The sequence below is a fragment of the Chiloscyllium plagiosum genome, chromosome 17 (assembly GCF_004010195.1).
Source record: "Chiloscyllium plagiosum isolate BGI_BamShark_2017 chromosome 17, ASM401019v2, whole genome shotgun sequence".
Lineage (NCBI taxonomy): Eukaryota > Metazoa > Chordata > Chondrichthyes > Orectolobiformes > Hemiscylliidae > Chiloscyllium > Chiloscyllium plagiosum.
The window spans coordinates 34,213,436-34,236,070 of record NC_057726.1 but is presented as its reverse complement, the minus strand read 5'-3'; the positions used below and the strand labels follow the sequence as shown (position 1 = coordinate 34,236,070).

Here is a 22,635-nt window from a genome sequence, read left to right as displayed (position 1 = left end):
CCCTATTATTCTTCCAGATAACTGAGGTCTCCTTAGAAATTTGTTTCTCAATTTCCCTCTGACTATTAGGGGGTCTATAAGTACAATCCCAATAAGGTGATCATCCATTTCTTATTTCTCAGTTCAAGCCAAATATCTTCCCTGGATGTATTTCCGGGAATATCCTCCCTCCTGTTAAGACGGACCCGGAGGGTCCCGTCTTTGCGTGTTCTTTCGGAAGGAGAGACTCACACTGGCAACTATGATTAGACGCAGACAGCAGTTTATTCACAGAATCTTAACTGATACAACGAATCTACAAGCATGCATTCGTTGGAGAAGGCGTTCTGCCTTCCCGTTCAAAGTTGACACAATTATACTTCGCGCTGCCTGGAGTCCCCGGTCAGTTCGCCTTCCCCATTGGTCCATTCATCTGCGCGCGCTGGGGATCCGTCCTCCTATTGGCCGCATCGAAGTGCCTGTCCAGCTCCTGCTGTGCTTGACAATGGCTCAGCCATCCCTGGGAGCGGTTCCGATCCCGTATTCAATAGTCCATTGTGTCAAGGAATTACTATGCGTCTGACAGGCTAGCCATTTTCAATAGTTTTAGTTTAACTAAATTGTCAATTACACTTATCAACTTTAGACTTAAATAGAGCCATTCACACTCACTAGTTACAGGTTCCGATAGAGCAATTCACACTTGTCTAACAGTTACAGATTCCGATCAGTTTCTTTATTAATCCCGAGTTTCGATGGGGCAATTGATACTGGCTGGTATTTACAGGCTCCAAGATTTAATTAACATTATGCATATCCCTTACAAGCTCCAGCAGTCATGCAGTCGCCTGCAGCAGCTCGCTTGGCTGTTGTTAACCATTTCAGGGCTGGAAGTGTCACCCTCCCTAGCCCTACATTAAACACCGCAGTGAAATCTCCCCAACACTCCGTACAGCTGTAATACTATCCCTTATCAAAAACGCCACTCCCCCTCCTCTCTTGCCTCCCTTTCTGTCCTTCCTGTCACATTTATATCCTGGAACATTTAAGCTGCCAGTCTGTCCATCCCTGAGCCATGTTTCTGTAATTACCATGATATCCCAGTCCCATGATTCTAACCATGCTCTGAGTTCATCTGCCTTCCCTGTTAGGCCCCTTGCATTGAAATAAATGCAGTTTAATTTATCAGTCGTACCTTGTTCCTGCCCTGCCCTGACTGTGTTTGTTTGACTCACTTCTTTTCTCAACTGTACCAGTCTCAGATTGATCTCTCTTTCCTCACTATCTCCCCCCACCTTAATAGTTTAAATCCTCCTGAGCAGCTCTAGCAAATCTCCCTGCCAGTATATTAGACCCCTTCCAATTTCGGTGCAATCCGCCCTCCTTGTCTACCCCAGAAGAGATTCCAATGATCCAAAATGTGAATCCTTCTCCCATGCACCAGCTCTTCAGCCATGCATTCATCTGCTCTATCCTCCTATTCCTATCCTCACTAGCTCGTAGCACTGGGAGTAATCCAGATATTACTACTCTCGAGGATTTCCTTTTTAAATTTCTCCCTCTCTCCCTCTCTCCCTCTCTCCCTCTCTCCCTCTCTCCCTCTCTCCCCCCTTCAGGAAGTCATCCTTTTCCCTTCCTCTGTCATTGGTTCCAATGTGGCCCCTCATCCCCCTTGAGATCATTCTGCACCCTCTCTGAGACATCCTTGCTCCTGGCGCCAGGGAGGCAACACACCATTCTGATTTTTTTTTTCTGCTGGCCACAGAAACATTTGTCTTGTCTTGGACTAGAGAGTCCCCTAACACAATTGATCTCTTGGAACCTGACGTACCAAGACTGCATTACAGCCAGTCTCCATACCAGAAATTTGTTCGTGCTACATTCCCCTGAGAATCCATCACTCCCTACATTTCAAACAGGCATGCTGTTTTGGTAATGGGGATAGCCACAGAAGACTCTTGCACTACCTGCCTACCTCTCTTAGCTTTCCTGCAGTTAACCTACCTATGTGACTGTGTATCTGCAATTCTTCTTCCTTCCTAAAACTGCTATCCACCACACCCCCTTGCTCTTGTAAATTTACTTCATGCCAAACTTTCTCATTATTATGTACTAATGAATTTTCAGCAAATGCATATTAATAAGCTAAAAAACTGTCAAAGTTGTAACAATGTGACACCACTTGCCCACAAACAACAGACCAAGGGTTATGTCCTACAGCATAGTAAAATCCTCAATATGGCAATTTCTGTGAAATTTATTTTAAAATAATAATTCTACTTTATAACTTGGTAGTTTGTGATGTGACAGAAATACTCCAACACCATTAGGAAACTTCCTTATAACAACTGTTACTAACTGTGGGAAAAAATTGAATTTCAGACAATGCTGCACCTCAGAATACTTTACGGTTTCTTCAAATAAACTTTAAACTGTTGTAGGTTTTTATTTATATTGTATTATTAATTTGAAGGTAAAACGCTTCAGAGAGAAAATTCTTTACAGATAAACTCTCTAATTGACTTTCAATAACTATTATAAAACGTTGTTTCTTTGTTTCTAACTGGTGTGAGATGAGCAGTGGCCGCAACATCTCCTTTGTTTTAAAAGCTTCTGATTCAACTTGCTTCTGATCACCTTCAGTCCTGGTTTCTGGTTAATTTGGTTCTGACAGTCTCTTCTTTTCACTTCACACTGACCACATTGGTTATGGCAGCCTCCAGCTCTAGAGAAAAGATTTTGTGAAAAGTCAGCAGGTGAATGCATGGATTTCCCCAGTCCACTATTTGTCACTCTTATCTCTAGCATAGATCTAGTCTGACTCCTTATTCTGCTGGCACTTTTACCCTGTTTTTACCACTTCCTTTTTTGAAACTTGCATTTAAGAGATGGTGCCTTCAGCAGTGGAATGTCCCCTTAGTACGAAATCAGCTTAGATTTTGTGTTCACCTCTGAGTCAAATTTGAACCAGAAACCTTCTGATTTGAAGGAAAGTGTGCTATCAACTGAGCAAGAGTTGATGTAGTCCCAAAGAATGAAATTGCAGAGGTTTGGATTTTGTCACCAGACCAGAAATAAATTCAAATTAATTTTGATAATTTCTCTTTTGTAAAAGAAGTTTTTTTGGACTGTTAAATTGTTGTGCATTCTGATTTGACTAGTGCCAATTATTATGTATTGGAACTGAGTACCATATTGATGCATGCTATTGTCGAGGAAGCCTTGAGCGCAGATAAAACATTTTAAAACATTCAAACAGCGTGCACTCAGATTTCCAGCTTTATAAGGTTGAATAAATAATTTTCATTAGCTGTCCCAAAGTGCTTGTGTACTCATGTGGTAGCATGGGCAATGTAATTGGTATAGTTTAATGATCTACAAGATTTTCATTTATTCTTTTAATTAAAGGTGCATTATTTTGCTTTGTAAAATTAGTGAATTACTGCATCAGTATATTTTAGATCAGTTAGCTGAGTATAGTGCAAGTTTAAATGGAAAACTGCCACATAAATGTTCAGTCATAGTTATTTATTATAATTGGTATCTAGATTGGAAATGAGAAGACACAGCAGGGTAGCTGTTTTAAATGGCCCTCTGTTAACCTTTCCATTATCCTGGAAATCTACTCTAAAGGCATTAACAGTGTCTTCAACTGAAGAGAAAACAGTGATGACTAATTAGACTGCAGGAATTCATGTTTAATTTATTGAACGGTCACTCAATATCCTGCTCTCCTCCTGTCTTTTGCTTAACACAGCAAGCTTTCGTAATTAATTACAGTAAAAGAAAGATTAGTAATTTGGAAAATGTGAATAAGCTAAGCTTAGTGTAGAGAGCACAGTTTATATCTTTTAATATAGCAGGAGTTAGTTTGTGTACGATAGACCTGACCAATTAGTTTTGCATATATTCTCTGTAGAATAAAGCTGTCCACTTTTTAAAATGAGATATTGTGCTAGTTCATTTGCTCAAGTAAAAGTTAAACATATACAGGAGTCCCTGGTTTACAAACGTCCAACGTGCAAACTCTTCTACTTAGGAATGCAAACCCATATTGTGTTGCAACTTTAAAGAGCCAACATATGAACATTTACTGAAGTTATGAACTTCAGTGTCCTGAATTGTGTTCCAACCTGTGTACAAATATATTAATGAGGTCAATTCCTGGAATAGCGGGTCTACTTTTATGCTGAAAGACTGGAGCGACTGGGCTTGTATACCCTTGAGTATAGAAGACGGAGAGGGGATCTCTTATGAGATTATGAAAGGATTGGACACTCTGGAGGCAGGAAACATGTTTCCGCTGATGGGCGAGTGCCGAACCAAAGGACACAGCTTAAAAATACGGGGTAGACCATTTAGGACAGAGATGAGGAGAAACTTCTTCATCCAGAGAGTGGTGGCTGTATGGAATGCTCTGCCCCAGAGGGCAGTGGAGGCCCAGTCTCTGGATTCATTTAAGAAAGAGTTGGATAGAACTCTCAAGAATAGTGGAATCAAGGGTTATGGAGATAAGGCAGGAACAGGATACTGATTAAGGATGATCAGCCATGATCATATTGAATGGTGGTGCAGGCTCGAAGGGCAGAATGGCCTACTCCTGCACCTATTGTCTATTGAACAGATTTCAGAATGGAAGCCACTTACAACCCAGGGACAGCCTGTACAAGATGCAGCATGATGCGTCAGCATGATGGAAGGTGTAGCTGAAGTGTTTTCAAATATCAGTTAGTGATGATCTGGCAACTCCAGCTCTATTTGGGTTCTCTGAAGAGTTATTCAGCTTGTGCCTTTATTATTGCCATGCTCTAACGTGGACAAGAAGAGCTGAATTCTAGAGGTTGAATGAGGATGATTGCCAGTCAGCATTTGACCAAGGTGTGACATCAAACATCCGTAGCAAAATTGCTCTTGATACAAATCTCTGCAGTAGCTCAGGTTCGGTGTCAATTAAGATCTAAACTAGTCAGTCAACTGGAAACGTTTTTTTTGGGAGTGGAGGATAATTTAACTTGCTTTAATATGTCATGAAACATTTCAGGTGGGACTTCAACCTAGATTTTTTGGTGTCAGCTTTGTCAAATTTACTTAGAAACCTCTGACTTAATGAAGGGTCTTGTCCCTGCATTCAGGGATATTCAAATGCTCAAAATGTGCAACTGATTGTCGTCTCATGCCAAGCTGGGTGTTGATTTGAAAATAATTTCTCTTGATAATGAGTGGATTTCTTCCCAAAAAAATAATTTATATGAACTATGTCTGCCAAGCATTTGCAATAAGTTCTTCATATGGATTGCAGTGTCTTCATCCATCCTTTTTGGTCACCACCTCACCGATCAAGTTTGTGAGACTGGAAAGGGTGAGACTGTAGGGCTAATACTGAGACTGAAAGGTTTGAGTTCTAAAGAGAGGGTGGACACGCTGGGACTTTTCTCTTTGGCGCATCAGAGGCTGAGGGGTGACCTTTGAGAGGTTTATGAAATCATGAGGGGCATAGATTGGATGAATAGCCAAGTGTAAGGGAGTCCAAAACTAGAGGGTATAGGTTTAAGGTGAGAGCGGTAATATTGAAAAGGGAATGGAGGGGCAACTTTTTCATGCAGCGGGTGGTGTGTGTATGGAATCAGCTGTTGGAGGGAATGGTGCAATTACAATGTTTAAAACCCATTTGGACAGGTACATGGTTAGGAAAGGTTTAGAGAGATAAGGGTCAAATGTAGGCAAATGGGACCAGTTCAGTTTAGAAAACTTGGTTGGCATGATGATAAGTTGAGCTAATGAGTCTCTTTCCATGCTATATACCTCTATGACCTTTGTTTTGTGTTCATTGTAAGTGGGCAATTAAACTGGATGTGTCTTGCATGATCAAAATAGTGTATCTTTTCATGTTTCACTGTGGGTAGGAATACCTCATTTAAAAATTAATTTCCTCCTGCTATAGTAATTGGAAATTGAATAAGATGGCCAGCCTGTCTATCCAGAAAGGTAGAAAATATCATTGACTGGAGGCAATTCATAAAATAAATAGGTCTGGAGATTCTGCTAGGGGAGTAATTACCCACCAACAGAAATCTGCTGTTCTTACCTGGAGACACAGGTGGATGAGGATGGGGAAGCATTAGGGCAAAGTACTGTTGAATTATTGCAAAGGGGTCACAGATACATAAGTTACTTATTGTGGCAACTCACTTCTGCTTAAAGTTCAGTTAAACTTTGTGCTGTTTAATTCGATTCCACCTGAATTAAACTGGTGTCGTGTGGAAATTTGGGCCACAGAATCAGCATTGGAGTCAACCATAGACCTGAAACTATAAAATGAGATAGGATTACTTAATAATATCATATTAAAGGCACCGCAGGGTATCAATAGCCATAAAATGATTTGAATTTTGCATTCAATTTGAGGCAGAGCAGCGTGGTTCTGAAACTGTGTTTTTAAAATTTAACTAAGAACAATTGAGGGCACAAGAGCAGAGCTGACTAAAATGAATTGTCACATTAGGTTAAAGAATAGCTCAATGGAAATGCACTGGCAGATATTTAAGGAAGTATTTTAGAATGCACAGAATAGATACATTCTAAAGTGGCAAATATTTCTATGGACAACGCATTGAGAAATATAAAACAAATACTGAGTTTATGCCTTTTTTATTTTAAAGAAAGGAGTTATAAATGTGAGTTTCCATTCTATTGAAAATGAGACTAGGGAATTAATGCTGGAAAATAGAGATGGCTGATAACTGATATTTTGCACTGGTCTTCATTAATGAATGATACAAGTAACCTCTAAGACACCGCTTTAAATAAGGAAATGGCATTAAGGAAGGAACTCAGAAAAACTGCAATCACCAGAGAAGTGATACCCTGAAGATTGTTGGAGCTGCGGTCTGAGAAGTGTCGAGGTCTTGAAGGACTGCATACCAGGGCCTTTTAAAAGAAGTCGCTAGTGAGATAGTAGATGAATTAATTTTAATTTTCAAAAACTTCCTTGATTTGTGATGGTGCCATTTGGTTGGATTATAACAAACTACTTTTATTCAAAAAGGATGGAAGACACAGCAGGAAAAAATGGGACAGTTAGCATAACATCTACGATTGGAAAAATGCTAGAAGCTATTATTAAAGATGACATAGCTGGGTATTTGGATAAGCTCAAGGAAATCGGGCAGACTCGACATGGTTTTGTGGAAGAGAAGTCACACTTAATTTATTGGAAGCTCTCGCTCTCGCGTGGGTACACTATCTGGTGTGCGACTCTCTCACGCGCATGCCCTCCCTCATGTCTCTGTCTCTGTCTCTGTCTCTCCCTCTCCTTCACCCCTCTCCCATGCCATCTCTCTTGTGCATTTTCTCTTGCACGCTTTTTCATGCATGTGTTCTCTCTGTTGCTCTCTCAAGCGTATGCCCTCCCTTGTGCCCCCACTCCAGAGATTAGCTACAATATTTTCTACTCTTGATGGTCTAAGACATCAACTGAAGAACAATAGTATTATCCAGTTATAACTTTTTACCTGTGTGTGAAATTATCCAAAAGCTGTATACTTGACATTGCGTTGTTTATCTCCGATTAGCAATAATAAACTTTTAACTATCGAAAACACATTGTTGGGAAGGTTTAGCAGTCTGGCTGCATCCATGGAAGGAAATTATAGATACTATTTCAGGTCCACAGATCCTTCTTCAGAACGGATGGTGGCTAGCAAAAGGTTGGATTTTATGCAGAAAATAGTTGGAGGGTGAGCAGCGAATGCAGTAGACCAAATTGTGTGAAGGGCAGGTAAAGTGCTACTTTACCTTGAAGGTGTGTTTGGGCATTTAGATGCTGAGGAGGGAGGAAGTAAATTGACAGGTTGCAGGGAAAGGTACTGTGGGGGGTTTGCTGGAAGTGAAGGAGGAGTGGATAAGGGTGTCCCAGAGGGAACGGTCCCTGCGAAAGGCTGACAAGGAAATGGAGGGGAATATGTGTCTGGTTGTGGCATCCCACTGGAGGTGGCGGAAATGGCAGCTAATGATCCTCTGGATGCGGATACTGGTGGGATGGTAGGTGAGGACAAGGAGACCCTATCATTGTTGTGCGAGGGAAGAGAGGACTAAACACTGAAATGCGGGAGATGGGTCAGACCCAAGGAAAGAATTGTAATCTCTTGCTGGGAAGAATTTATTGCAGTCAACTAGGGTGGTTGAAAGGAAGGGAGTCGATTCATCTTTCCCACCTGTTTGCGTTACTATTATGGAATTTTGGCTTCAGATGAATTGTGATCAGGTGACTACCTCATTTTCTGCTGAAACAGCTTCAGTGGATCCAGCAGATTGCTCCCCTATCTCCTCCCCTTCTTCTGCTTCGAAGATTGCCTCTTTTGTGTTAATTGTAGGTTCGATATTTGTTAGAATGGATGGACGAAGATCCAGAGGAAGAGGAAGGCCTTATGTTGAAATCAGAATTCTGTCATCCTTTGTGTCAATGTCCAAAGTGTGAACCGGCACAAAAGGTATGTGCTTTTTCCTGCAAAGTAATCGCTTCTAATGTTCAATCCAAAATGCAACTCTTGATTTACAGAAGAAATAAGGTTGCCTGAAAGGTGGAATTAATGGAAATTGGGAAAACTTAACATATGCTGTCTTCTAATGACTCTGCCTGGTCTGTAACACTCAGATAATTTACTCTTCTATTATTCATTGTTTTAATAAAGTAGGACAGTGTAATATAAGCATATATTGCTCTACAGTTGTGACATAAAAGGTGAGATAAAAACCACTGTTAGATTTAAAATATTGTGCCATGCATGTTGTTTACTGTGCATCCTTAGCAGAAATAACAAGTGATACAAAAACAGGAAAACATCAGTGACAAAAATCAGTTTTTAAAGAAATTTGTAGTTGACCTGTACTGCAGATCCCTCAACTATTGTATCTGTATGAGTAAATGTCTGCAGAATATAGAAAACCAGAGAATTACTTTGAAAAAGCTAAGACCATGGCGGTTCCTCTGCTATGATAAAAACTGCAGAGAAAATTTGAACTTTGATTAAAAATGAAGTTTACTTCAGTGACTTCAGCAGTGAACTGTTTGGAGAAAGGTAATCTTTGATTGCAGGGCACAGTTATAGTGGCATCCATTGTAGTGCCCATGCTAGTGATGTGATGATGCAAGACACAATGAGGCAGTATGGAATGGCATGAGGTGACATAAGGCATTTTAAGTGAGAAAGCTTTAAATGGGGAGATTTAAAACCGAACACCTGTGTGTATTGCACCATGTTAATCATAAAAGGCTAATGACTAATTTGATCTCCATAGAAACTTTCCAGTGTTACTGTCAATGGTCTGAGTGTGAATTCTGCCAATCAAGATGGTTTTACTCCGTTACATGTGGCTTCTCTGCATGGGCACTTTGACCTGGTCTCACTTCTACTGCGCCATGGTGCCAATGCCAATACAAAAAATTCCCATAATGCAACACCACTTCACCTGGCTTGCCAACACAATGACCTCCAGGTAAGCAAAGAGAAAATAACCTGTATTGAAGTTCAGTATCACACTGTATTCATTACTTAGAAACAGAAGTAGGCTATTCAACTCCTTGAGCCTGTTCTACCATCCAATGAGATCATAGCTAATATACAGCCTCACTCCATATATCTGCCTTTGGCCCATATTCCGTAATACCTTGGCTTCACAAAGATTTACCGATCTCGGATTAGTAACTGATCCAGTGTCCTCTGCCATTAATGGAAACGAGTTCCAAACATCTACCACCCTTTGCGTCTCTCCTGAACAGTCTAGCCCTAAGTCTCAGACTGTCCCCTCATTCTAGAATCACCAAGCAGTGGGAATAGTTTATCTACTGTGTTTTCCTGTTAATATCTTGAAGACTTCAATTAGATTACCCCTTAACCATCTAAATTCTAGAGGAAACAGGCCTAATTTATAAAATCGCTCCTCCTAACTTAATGCCTGAAGTCCGGGTATCATTCTTATAAACTCATGTTGCATCCTCTCTGAGGCCAATGTATCCTAAGGTATGATGCCCAGATCGGCTGTTGGTACTCTAATTGGAGTCTAACCAGGGTTTTGTATAACTGCAGCATAACTTCTGCATCCTTGTAGTCGAGTTGTCTAGGTATAAAGGCCAGCATCAATTAGCAGAAGTGTTTGTGAATGCCCTGGGAAGTTACAGTTCATGTTATGGGTGCCATTCTTAAACCCCAGCTGTGTACCATATTAAATACTGTTAGCCTGATACTGCCCTTTGTTAATGCTGTTAATTCCGAATGGCTGAGTGTGGCAAGTTGGCACCCTACTTTGCAAACAGTGATGGGGTGGTGGAGAGCAGGGTCGTCATCTCTGCCCATGATCACCAGAGGAGAAAACTGCAAACTGACATTGCAGACCTGGTCTGATATTGCCACAATGTGGTGTCCATGTTCTGACCGGAATGTGCATTCATGTTACAAGAAAATTTAATGACCACCTGCACTCCACAAGGTAGGTGGCACCATCTTGTCTTCACTACCTCCCACTTATACTAATTCTTTCAGTGCATCCACCTCCCACCGTGGCTCATAGGCTACCACCCTCATTATTGCCTGCAAGATTTCCCCTCAATGGTTCTCGTCCAACCACCCCTCCAAACTCGGTTGTTCTTGCCCCCTGCACTTCCTCCTCACTCAGAGCACTGCATCTCCTTTTCTGACTGAGGATGGTGTAGCTCCCAGTCTGACTATAGTCTCCTGATGAAGGGCTTTTGCCCGAAACGTCGATTTCGAAGCTCCTTGGATGCTGCCTGAACTGCTGTGCTCTTCCAGCACCACTAATCCAGAATATAGTCTCCATTGAGTGGACTAGGATTATTTAGACACTCCGACATGGCCATTTGGTTGAAGCACATGTAGTGTTTGCAGCGTAAGCTGCAGAATTTCTGAAGAGTCATACAGGACTCTAAACAGTAACTCTCTTTTTCTCTCTGTTCCATGGATGTTGAGTTTCTCCACATTCTGTGTTTGTTTCAAAATTTCAAGCATTTGCAGTTTATTTATTGCTTTTGAGAGCCCTGAGATGGTTTTGGTGCCTGAGATGGTGCCAGCCTGGCAACAACATTACAATGTAAGGTGTTGATGAGCTCCAAAGTGTAGTTCTGAGGTTCTGAACTGCTATAGGTTAGTCCAAGATCTGCCATGATAATGTGGTGAGGCAGCATTACCGATGCCACTCCTTTGCAGATGGAGGCAGCTGCTGCCCAGGACTCATGCCTTAAGTTTTTGGGGAATGCTGGCTAACATGGAGGTGTTGGGTTACAGCTGACTTTGCAATGAGGAAATTGCCACCATCTTGTTTCTCACCAATACCAGAGATAATAGCAATTTATCTATTAATGAGGTTTTAATGAGACAGTAATTCATGCAAATATGGTCTTTGTTTAATAGTGAAATTCTCGCCTTGCTGATGAAACCTGAGAGAAAATTGGACTGTTTTTCACAACATTCCTTATTAAAATAACTGGTATTCTTCTGTTTTCTCTTTGCATTGACTAACAAATACTCAATTGTAAAACTTGCAGGGCAGCAGAAGGCTGTAAGACTCAGTGCTTGCTCTTCAATTTGAACTGAACTCTAATTGCATTTTCCTGTGCCTTCTATTTGTTAAAATTATTTCTAATTAATAAAGTCTCTGTCTTGAGTAAACTATTCAAACTTGCAAAATACTTCTGTATAAAAAGAATTCTTCTAATGTCTCATTTCGTTCCTCTCATTTTGATTGGGGTTTGTAAACCTGTTGTCATGACTTGAGAATGTAAGTCTGTATCTCTGTATGCCTCTCTCGTCAACTTTATATCCGGTTTAGAACAAATGGTGCGTCAACCAGGTTTTTTTAGTAAATAACAAAATTAATGATTATTCAACAAAGCTGATTAACACTTATGGACTAGGCCAGACCCCTCAAGACATTATAAGCAGGTAGCCCAGACCATAACTTGCTATTTGTTTAGCTAGCTGTATAGTGGATATTCCCGTTGTAAATTAGCTGGGTCGTCTGCCAGGTCTTAAACAAACCAAAATTCATTTACAAAATTACGGAATGAAACACCGAACAAAAAAACAGAATACCGCCTAATTCATCCTGTCCAAATAAAAGCAAATTACTGCAGATGCTGGAATCTGAAATCAAAAGAGAAAATCCTGGAAAGTCTCAGCAGGTCTGGCAGCATCTGTAAGGAGAGAAAAGAGCTGACGTTTCGAGTCTAACTGATCCTTTGTCAAAGCTCTTTTTTTTAAACAAAGGGTCAGTTAGTCTCAACGTCAGCTCTTTTTTCTCCTTCGAGATGCTGCCAGACCTGCTGAGATTTTCCAGCATTTTCTCATCCTATCCAAACCTGGCTTAATTATGATATTCCGAAAATACATGAACAGTCCCAATAAACCAGTACCTTAATCAGAGTAAAAATGAAACTGAGGCTTGCAGGTCAAAGTTAGGGCAGAAGGAGAGAGATTCCAGTATCAACTGTGGCTGATTCCAGCAACCTTTCTTCACACACAACTGCTGAACTGCCCCAAAACCCTCAATGGCTGGGACTAGCCACTCCCCTTTCAGTATGCAAGCTATTTCTAAAACATGAAAGCCTTGGGCCTGAGGTGCTGTTTGTTCAGGGGTAGACAGGAAGGGCCCTAATAAACCATTCATCCCTGCACCGGCTCAGCTGTTTCAGAGACTGGGCTGTTTTATGACCCCTCTGAAAAAAATCAAGGGCATAGTAATCTTGGAACAGAACCACTATTGTGATACCTCCTCCCTTTTAAAAAAAAAATGAACCATCAATATCCAAAGAGCTTCATTTTTAAAACCCCTTTTTAAAAAAAAGTTAGTACACACACACATTAAACTGACAATGCACAAACAAACATGCACAATTACATTTGGATTTAGTCTATGCTACTCCCACCACTGAACACCTCCATATCTCATTCTAGTCTCGACAATGCATCAGCAATCAAGTATTCTTGACCTGCCACTGCACAATTGTCAAATTGAATAGCTGCAATAACAAGCTCAATTTCAACAGTCTGGCATTTTTGTCCTTAAATTTCTCCACAAATGTCAATGGGTTATGGTTAGTGTATACGATTGTCTCAGATGTGTGGCTGGTAATATGAACACTGAAATGTTGTAGTGCCCAACACCAAGCTTAAAGTTTGTTTCTCAACCATCGAATGTTTCTGCTGATGAACATTCACTTTCCTGGAGAAATACCCGATAGGTCTATCTATCTTTTCGTCATCTTCCTGTAGGAACGGAGCACAGCACTGACACCCACATTGTTGGCATCGATATCCACCTTTAAAGGCTTTGTGTAATCAGGTGTGGCTAATACCAGGGCAGTGGTTAACACCGTCTTCAGGCTGTCAAATGCTTTCTGACAGTCTGCTGTCCACTGAAGCTTCTTGCCTTTCTTTAGTAATTCATTGAATGGAGCTACTACACTGCTAAAATTCAGCACAAACTTGCGATCTAATCCATTCAATCCCAGGAACTATAGTACAGCTCTTTTTGTCAATGGTTGGGAAATTCCCAGTTACTTACGTTTTCGCATCCTGTGGGGCCATTTGTCTATGTCCAGTAACATGGCCCATGAAGGTGACTTGTGTTTTGGCAAATTCACTTTTGACTAGGTTTACCACCAAGCCTGCCTTCCGAAGTCAATTGAACAAGTCCAATAAATATTGTAAATGTTTCTTCTGTGACTAAAAACCACCAAGGTCATCGATGTACACAACAAAATTGGATAATCAGGCTTTTACCTTATTAGTTAGTCTCTAACATGTGGCTGGAGTATTTTTCATATCAGATGGCATGACTTTGAACTGATACAGTCCATTTGGCGTTATGAAAGCTGAAATTGCCTTTGCTTTCTCTGACTGAGGTATTTGCCAGGAGCCTCTGAGCAAATCCAACTTAGAAATGTAAGTTGTTTGTCCCACTTTTCAACACAGTATTCCAACAGCGGAATTGGATATGCATCAGTCTTTGTAACGGCATTGACTCTGTGATAGTCCACACAACTGTTGGGTACCATCTGGCTTTGGCACCATGACTGTGGGTGAGCTCATCACTGTAACTCAGTTCAATTATGCATCTTGGAACATGCGTTCTATCTGCTTCTGAACCTGTGGCAACTTTAGAGGGTTATACCTATAAGGATGTTACTTAATCGGAACAGCATCTCCTATATTTACATAGTGCACAATTAGTAATAACTCTTTCAGGTCATTTAGATTTTTCTCAGGAAGGTAACTCAATAATTTATCCCAATTTTTGACAACTTTCTCATTGTCCAATTTCATTTGTGAAATGTCCAATTCAGAATTCTCTGAACTTGGTATTTTCTTCTGTGCTGTAATCATTAACGCCTTCTCCTCTTGCTTTCCTTCCCTGTGAGAATACCTTTTGAGCATATTCACATGACAACGCTCTGAGAGATTTTTTTCTTGTCTGGAGACCTTATCAAGTAGTTTACCTCTTTCAATTTCCTTCCGACAATTTTTGACAACTTTCTCATTGTCCAATTTCATTTGTGAAATGTCCAATTCAGAATTCTCTGAACTTGGTATTTTCTTCTGTGCTGTAATCATTAACGCCTTCTCCTCTTGCTTTCCTTCCCTGTTAGAATACCTTTTGAGCATATTCACATGACAACGTTCTGAGAGATTTTTTTCTTGTCTGGAGTCCTTATCAAGTAGTTTACCTCTTTCAATTTCCTTCCGATTTGATAACATGCATTAAATGTTGCTTTTAGAGGTTCACCTATTACTGGAAGTAACACTAATACCTTATGCCCAATAGCAAAATTGCGCATTTTTGATTTCCTATCCGCTTCCTGTTTCATTGCATGCTGTGATACTTTTAAATGCTGTCTAGCCAACTCCCCCGCTCTATTTAATTGTTCTTTAAAATTTGTGGTTTCTGAATTCTGACTTAATCATTTCTCTTTAATCAATTTTAGTGGTCCTCTCACTTCATGCCCAAAATCTCATTCAAATGGATTGAATTTGGTCGATTCATTTGGTGCATCTCTGATTGCAAAAAGCACAAAAGGGACTCCCTTATCCCAATCATCTGGATAAGCCAGATTATAAGGCCTCAACATGGTCTTTAGTGTTTGACGCTATCTTCCTAGCGCTCCCTGCGATTCTGCATGGTACACAGTAGATTTGAATTGTTTTATGCCTAAGCTGTCCATAACTTCCTTGAACAGTTTGGATGTAAATGTTTGACCCTTATCTGACTGTATCTCTATTGGTAGTCCATATCTAGTTTCTAAAAAAAATTGTAGTTTTTCTACAATCCTTTTAGCTGGGGACCTATGCAATCAATTATGACTCTTATAAAAGGTTCCTCAAATGCAGGGGATAGATATGAAAGGTGCAGGTTTTGTTACTGCCTGTGGTTTTCCAGTTACATGACATGTGTGACACGTCTGGCAAAATTCAACTACATCCTTGTGTAGTCCAGACCAGTAAAAATGTTGTATTTTAGCCTGTGTTTTCCTCCCCCCTAAATGACCTCCAAGTGGTAGCTCATGTGCCATTTGCTACACCTCCTTTCTATGCAATACAATTTGATGAAATTTTGCCCATAATCTGCTTGAATATGTGATGGTCTCCATTTCCTCATTAAGGCATCATTTTTCAAATAACACACCGGGATGCATTCAGAGTCTTCCTTTGTACATACGTTTTGATACAACTGTTTTAAATTTTCATTTTTCTGCTGCAACTCAGTTTTGCAGAGGTCAAGATATTTGCATGTTTATCTATTTGCTCCTGTTCTGTCCCACTTAACTGATAAAACACAGTCTCTGCTAATGACACTTCAGCTTCTTTGTCTGTACCCTTTGATCTCTTCTCCTTCAATTTGTGACTCTGTGATCTCGTTACTACACAATCAGGGAAGATTCTTGGATAAGCATCCTGCATTGCTTTAGTTGCCTGCGTTTCTACTGGCTTTTCAACGAGAGTAGGCAGTGTGCCAACCAGTGAATCAGCGATATTATTCACCAGGACAAGTTGTATTCCTGGAACTGAGTGTTTGTTCAGTACTCCTATCACAAATTCTCCACTCTAGCCTCACTTTACATAATTTGAGCACTCTTTGTCTCACCATGAATTACTGTTACCAGTACCTTTTCTGGCAATAGTTTCTCAGGAGTACATATCTCCTCATCCTTTAGCATCACAGACTGAGAGGATTCTGTGTCCCCTAATATTGTAACCCCTTTACCTGCTACTCCTGGCCTTTGGGAATAAACTTTACCTTTGCAGTGTATGTTTTAAGCAGATCTGGCACTTCCTCCTTAATGAAACTCTGATCAGCCTGTGCATTCTGATGCAGCTTTCTAGCTTCCACTGTGCTTTCTGGTACGATGCCAACAGAACTTCCAGGCTTATGCTTTCCTATGTCTGGTTTTCCTGTGCTTTTCCTAGCCCAGCAACACTGATTTCATGTGGCCTACTTCATTGCAATGAAAACACCGGAGCTTTTTAACTACTTTGTCCCCCTCAAAGATTTCCCTTTTGCCTTGTGGTAAGTTCTCCTTATGATCTTCACATTCCCTTTCCATGTGAGGATTTCTCTTTGCCCCATCGTCTATCCTTCATGGATTGGAATTGATTGGGGAGTCCAAACTGTATTGTTTATGGACCAACTCGTAGTCATCAGCCACATCAGTTGCTAACATTGCTATTTTTAACTCTCTGCTTTTCCACACGATGCTTACCTTCAGCCTTCATCTCCATCCTTTTATGCTGACTTCCCTGTTTTAAATGTTGCTGAAGTTCAAACTTTTTTTTTCTTTTGCTTTTAATCATAACTCAAACTGGGTTATTTCTGCTGCCCTTCCTTCTCTCCCGCCTCTAACTTAACTTAAGCTGCTTCATTTGCAATTGAATTCTTGTCATCTCGACAGATCCTGATGGTGTTTCCAGCAAATTTAAATGCTGAGCTACTGCTGATATCATCATATCTTTCCTCATATTAGGAGGTAACTTCAACCACAACTTATCTATTAATTCTTGCAGCTTGGTCTTATTTGCTTTTTGTAACATCCCCAAGCTCACTTCTTCCACCTCCAGAAACTCCTTGGTGACTGAAAGAGCCATTGCTATCTGAGTGTTTAAATAACCAAATCAACACCTGAAATAAAAGACACTAATATCCACCACTAATTGTTTAAATCCTGCAAAGAGCCCCCAATCTCTTATTGACTAGGCCAGACCCCTCAAAACATTAAGTCGGTAGCCCAGATCATAACTTTACTATTTGTTTAACTAGGTATGTAGTGGATATTCCTGGTGTAGATTAGCTGAGTTGTCTGCCAGGTTTTAAACAAACCAGATTTATTTACAAGATTACAGAATGAAACATGAAGAACAAAATACAGAATACTGCCTAACTTATCCTATCTAAACCCGGTTTAATTATGCAGTTCTGAAAATACGTGCAACAGTCTCAATAAACCAACTTCTTAAACACTGAGTAAAAATGAAACAGAGGCTTACAGGTCAGAGAGAGAGAGAGAGAGAGAGAGAGAGAGAGATTCCACTCCCAACTGTGAGTGACTCTAGCAACCTTTCTTCACTCACACACACACACACCCGCAAATGCTGGGACTGGCCACTCCCATTTCAGTATGCAAGCTAGTTCTAAAGCATGAAAACTGTGGGTCTGAGGTGTCATCTGATTAGGGGTAAACAAGGGCCCGAATAAACCATTCATCTTTGCACCAACTCAGCTGTTTCAGAGACTGGGCTGCTTTATGACCCCTTTGAAAAAAAAATTAAGGGCATAGTAACCTTGGAACAGAACCACTATTGTAACAACACATATTTGGAAATATTAAATATCTGCACAATTGCACCTTGGAAAACAAAACATTAGCCAATAGTTGTTTTATTCTTGACGGCGAAATGAGCAAGATGATCAGCTTGGCATGTTGGTACATGGAGATGGGTATCACTCAATATAAATGATTGCCTTTGGCATCTTCAATACAGTTCCCTCAGCAATTGTCAAGAATTCTTTGTCATTCCAATGTATCTGTTATATCCTTACCATCATTCTGGTAATGGGATCCCCGGAATTGTATATAACGCTTAATTTGTCACCTAACCAATACTAGGTCCAAATTTAGAATCGCCTTTTCATACTTAATAAAATAAAGTCAAATGAAAACATAGCATTGCATTTCAGTAATGAAGAATTACAAAAAGTTATGTTTTCTTAAACAGATAGTTCAATACTTGCTGAATTATAATGCAAAATTAAATAAGAAAGATGTATATGGTAATACATCATTGCTCCATGCCTGCCTTCAAGGACATCTGGAAATTGCTGAGTTGTTGCTGGAGGTAAGAACACCAATTTGCCTGAAATATGCTCTTTTGAGGCTGTTTCTGTAAAGCAGTTAAAACCTGCTTTAAACTATTTTTCGAGCTTGGCTCAGTTGATAACATCTACCCTAGGTCAGGATGTAATAACCCCAGGCCTAAGCTTCACTCCATAGACTTCAGTCCGCAATCTAAAGTGACACTTCAGTGGAGTACTGAGCGTGTTGCACTTTGAGAGGAGATGTGATATCTTAGCCCTATTTAACCCTTCAGGCTTCTGTAACCCATGACTCTGTTTAAAGAGGAGCAGGGTTGTGTTCTTGTCTGTCAAGCAGCACCAGTAAAACACATTAGTTGATCATTTATTGCTGTTTATGGAACCTTATTATACTTAAATTGGTTGCCAGGTTTCCCTACATTAGTAAGCTTAAAATAATTCATTGGCTGTGAGCTTTCAGGATATCTTGAGGGTATGCAAGGTGTATAACTACAAGGTGATACGTGGACGTATTTTGTCTTCAGAATGCCTGTGCCCTTTTGTCTTTGCACAACTTTGTTCTCATGTACTTGCCCCTCTTGAGTTTATAAATGCAGAATGTTCTCAGCAATTTTTAGTTTGCTGCTGTATAAAGGCCAAGCAGCTATTCCAATTTGGCACACAATGCTAGTCTTATCGCCACTATGAAGCATTTATGGGCAACACGATGGCTCAGTGGTTAGCACTGCTGCCTCACAGTCCCAGGGACCCAGGTTCGATTCTACCCTCAAGTGCAAACTCTAAACGGTCGCCTTCTTCCAGTGTCTGTATGGATTTCCTTCAGGTGCTCTGGATTCCTCCCACTGTCCAGGGATGTGCAGACTAGGTGGATTAGCCATGGGAAATGCAGGATTACAGGGATGGGGTAGGGAGGAAGGTCTGGGTGGCATGCTTTTCTTGGGCCAGTGTGGATTTGATGGGCTGAATGGCCTGCTTCCACACTATAGGGATTCAATGATCACGACACAGCAATTAAGATGATTGCTAGTAGCATAGTAACCACACCACTAGTAATAGGAAATAAAGTTGAAGAACTTTGCTGCTTTGTTTGACTTGTTAATGTGTGCGTACTGTTCTGAAACTTGGTGAGTTTTTTAAAATCTGCTTACTCTGAAAACTCTCCAGCATGGTGCCAATGTTAATCTTGCCAACAACCAAGGAAATACTGCTCTGCATGAGGCTGTAAAGGGAAAACATGGAGCGCTGGTGAATCTACTTTTGTGCAACGGAGCATCGGTCAATTTACGAAATAAGCAGCAGTGCACTCCAGTTGATTGTGCTGAGGAGGTCTGTGGGAAGGTAAAAGCTTGTAACTGTCATTTCACTTAGGAATCATAAAATCCTGCACAAAAAGGCCATGTTAGCATCTGTTCTCTGCCAGGTTTTATAACGAGCAATCCATTATTTTCTCTTCTCTCCTCTTTCTAAATAGCTTTTCAAGTGTATAACCAATTTCCTTTAGACAGTTGCCATTTAATCTGCTTGTGGGAAATGATTTCTGAGCAATCACAAAGCTGTTTATAGTGGGACCATTGCATTCCAGCCAATCAAAAAGCTTTTTCACATGTTAGTCCAACTTTAAAAAGAAAAGAGAATGGCAAGTTGCTGAAACTACGGAGAAGGACTAGTTAAATTCTGAACCTAATTTTGTTTTCTCATCCAGGTTTTTTTTTAACTGCATCTGTATTTAGTATCTGCCCATGAAACTTTCCTTCCCATTATCACATTTTTGTCTCACTTATGGATAATGTCTCATTATAAATTCTAATGCCCATGTTAATTATTGAGACTGCTAGTGTAAATTGTTATGCTGTAATTAAGCACAAACACAAAGCTGGAGAAACTCAACAACTCTGGCTGCATCTGTGGAGAGTTAGTTTCGATTCTCCTTCAGAATAATTATATTTGTGTGTTGTATTTACATTCTGTTACCAGTAGGGCCTTAAGTTCACATCTTCAGCATCTAGATTTACTCTTCTGTTCCAAGCAACCCTGCTTCTCTAATTGATGAACATTTTGTGTTGTTTAATGATATGACTTATCATTGACAACTGGAAGAAGTACATGGAAAACAATCTGAGCTTAGTGTAAAGGAGTCAGATGAGAATCATCTGTTGACTGTTGAAGTAATATTTGTTGGGAATAAAAGTTTGGGGAAAAAAATCTGTTATGCCTGACGATTAATTTCATTTCATGAGCTTTTTTTCACTTTGGGCGGCCTTCGAGTACAACATTATTTGTCACACCCAGGTGTACCATTTGTTGGCCTCTGGTTCAATTCTGGATTTCCTTTCGGAAATTGCAATGGTATTTTTCTAATTCTCCCTCTTGAACTTGGATATTGGACATTGCATTGCTTTCATGTTGAAAACCTGCCCAAGAAATTTACTGGCTAAAATACACACAAGAGAAATTGGTTAGCCATAGTTTTCTAGCTTTAAGCTACAGCTTGCTTTATATTCATTTCCAAAATCAAACAAACTTTTTGTGGAGCGGCACTGTTTTGGGATTCAACATTCACAAAAGTAGAAAAGAAATGAACAGTTAGCTTTGACTAGAATATCTGTTTTACTGTGGAAAGTGTATAAGCTCTGTACTATATAAATGGAATAATTTCATGAGAATTAATAAGTGATCTTTGTAGTTTATAAATGGTAACTTATTACTTCCACAAATGAGATTTGCTGCAATATAGTCTTTGTGCTATTTGAGGATGTCTGTGTATTCTTTATTGCACATCTGTTTTTTCCAAATTTAATTTGAATCTTATACTTCAGTTGTTGAATTATTAAATATGAATATTGCACTGCAGGGATGTTTTTCTGTTACACAGTGGTATTATACGATGCTATCAGCAGTTGGTAAATCGGCTAATTGATTTTTCTTTCATTTTATAGTGTTTGATAGTTTAAAAAATATTTCACAGGCTATACCAGAAATGTTGCACTTTACTGAAGTGTAGGCTCGTTTTGAATTATTTATTGCCAATGTACTGCTAACCTAAGATTTGTAGCTTTTTTATTTTCCTGCAATTGCTTGGTTGTGATTGTAACATAGATACTGTCTCTAGGCAATTGGCAACCTGTTTTTGTAATTTTTCATCAGTTTGATCGCTCAATCTATCAGGTTTACATGCTAGTTTCCAAAGTTTGAATATGTAATAGAGGTGTTTATAATTCTCCCTTAAGGGGAGGGTGGAGGGGTGGTTAAAGGGAGACATAATCATTGACATTCTGCGGGGATCTAACACCTAAGAATGTGCTGCGTCATTTTTCATTGGGTTGTGGCTGTCGCTGGCTGGAGCAGCTTTGTTGCCCATTCCCAGTTGCCCTGGAGAAGGTGGCTGCTGCTTTGAACTGTTGCGGTCCATTTGCTGTAAGCTAACCCACAATGCCATTAGGGTGGAAATTCCTGGATTTTGACCCAATGTCACCAAAGGAACAGTGCTATCATCCCTAGTAAAGATGATGAATTTGGAATTGAACTTGCAGTTGGTGTAGTTCCTTCTGAATGGTAATGGCTATGGGTTTTGGTACACACTTGTAGTTTGTACACTCACTGCTACTTTGCATTGGTGTGGAGGGATTGAATGTTTGTGGATGTGGTACCAATCATGTGGGCTGCTTTGGCCTGGATGGTATTAACGTTTTTGAATGTTAGGCACTGTATTCATCCAACTCATCTATTCGGGAGTATTCCATCACGCTCCTGACTGCTGTGTGAGCTGTGCCATGTAGATGGCCGACAGGCTTTGGGGAGTCAGGAGGTGCGTTACTCACCGCAGTATTCCCAGCCTTTTGACCTGCTCCTGTATCCACTGGCGAGTGTTTAAGTGGCAGGTCCAGCTGGTAACCTCTAGCTTGTTGGTTGTGGGGGATTCAGTGATGTTAATGCAATTGCATGTCAAGGAGAGATTGTTAGATTTTCTCTTGGAGATGTTCATTGCCTCACATTCCATCTGGAGTGCTCTTGGATACTAAATCTTAGGAATGATGTGTATTGGCCTTGGAAGCACTATAGTGTTGAATCATCAGAATGAAGATTCCCCAGAACTATCTTTTTTAATCTGACTTTCTGTCACCCCTCTGAATAAATATTTATTTGGCTTGATATTAAACTGTGAGCACATGGAATGCTTTGCTATGTTATGTGAGGCCCCTTTTCGTCATGGCTGACCATGGGTTGCATCCCGTTGTTCTGGCTTTCTACTTCCCTGACGCAGTGTCACTTTTGACTGAAGAG

The 22,635-nt window shown here is 40.2% G+C and overlaps 1 protein-coding gene across 1 annotated transcript in view; it reads left to right on the top strand.

The window, feature by feature from the left end:
• ankrd27 (ankyrin repeat domain 27 (VPS9 domain)) overlaps positions 1-22,635 on the top strand; it is a 61,798-nt gene that overhangs the window by 30,719 nt on the left and 8,444 nt on the right. Inside the window, exons 13-16 of the mRNA XM_043707526.1 lie at positions 8,352-8,468; positions 9,277-9,474; positions 18,258-18,377; positions 19,519-19,692. Coding sequence (XP_043563461.1) covers positions 8,352-8,468; positions 9,277-9,474; positions 18,258-18,377; positions 19,519-19,692 — 609 coding nt within the window. The remainder of the gene's footprint in view (positions 1-8,351; positions 8,469-9,276; positions 9,475-18,257; positions 18,378-19,518; positions 19,693-22,635) is intronic.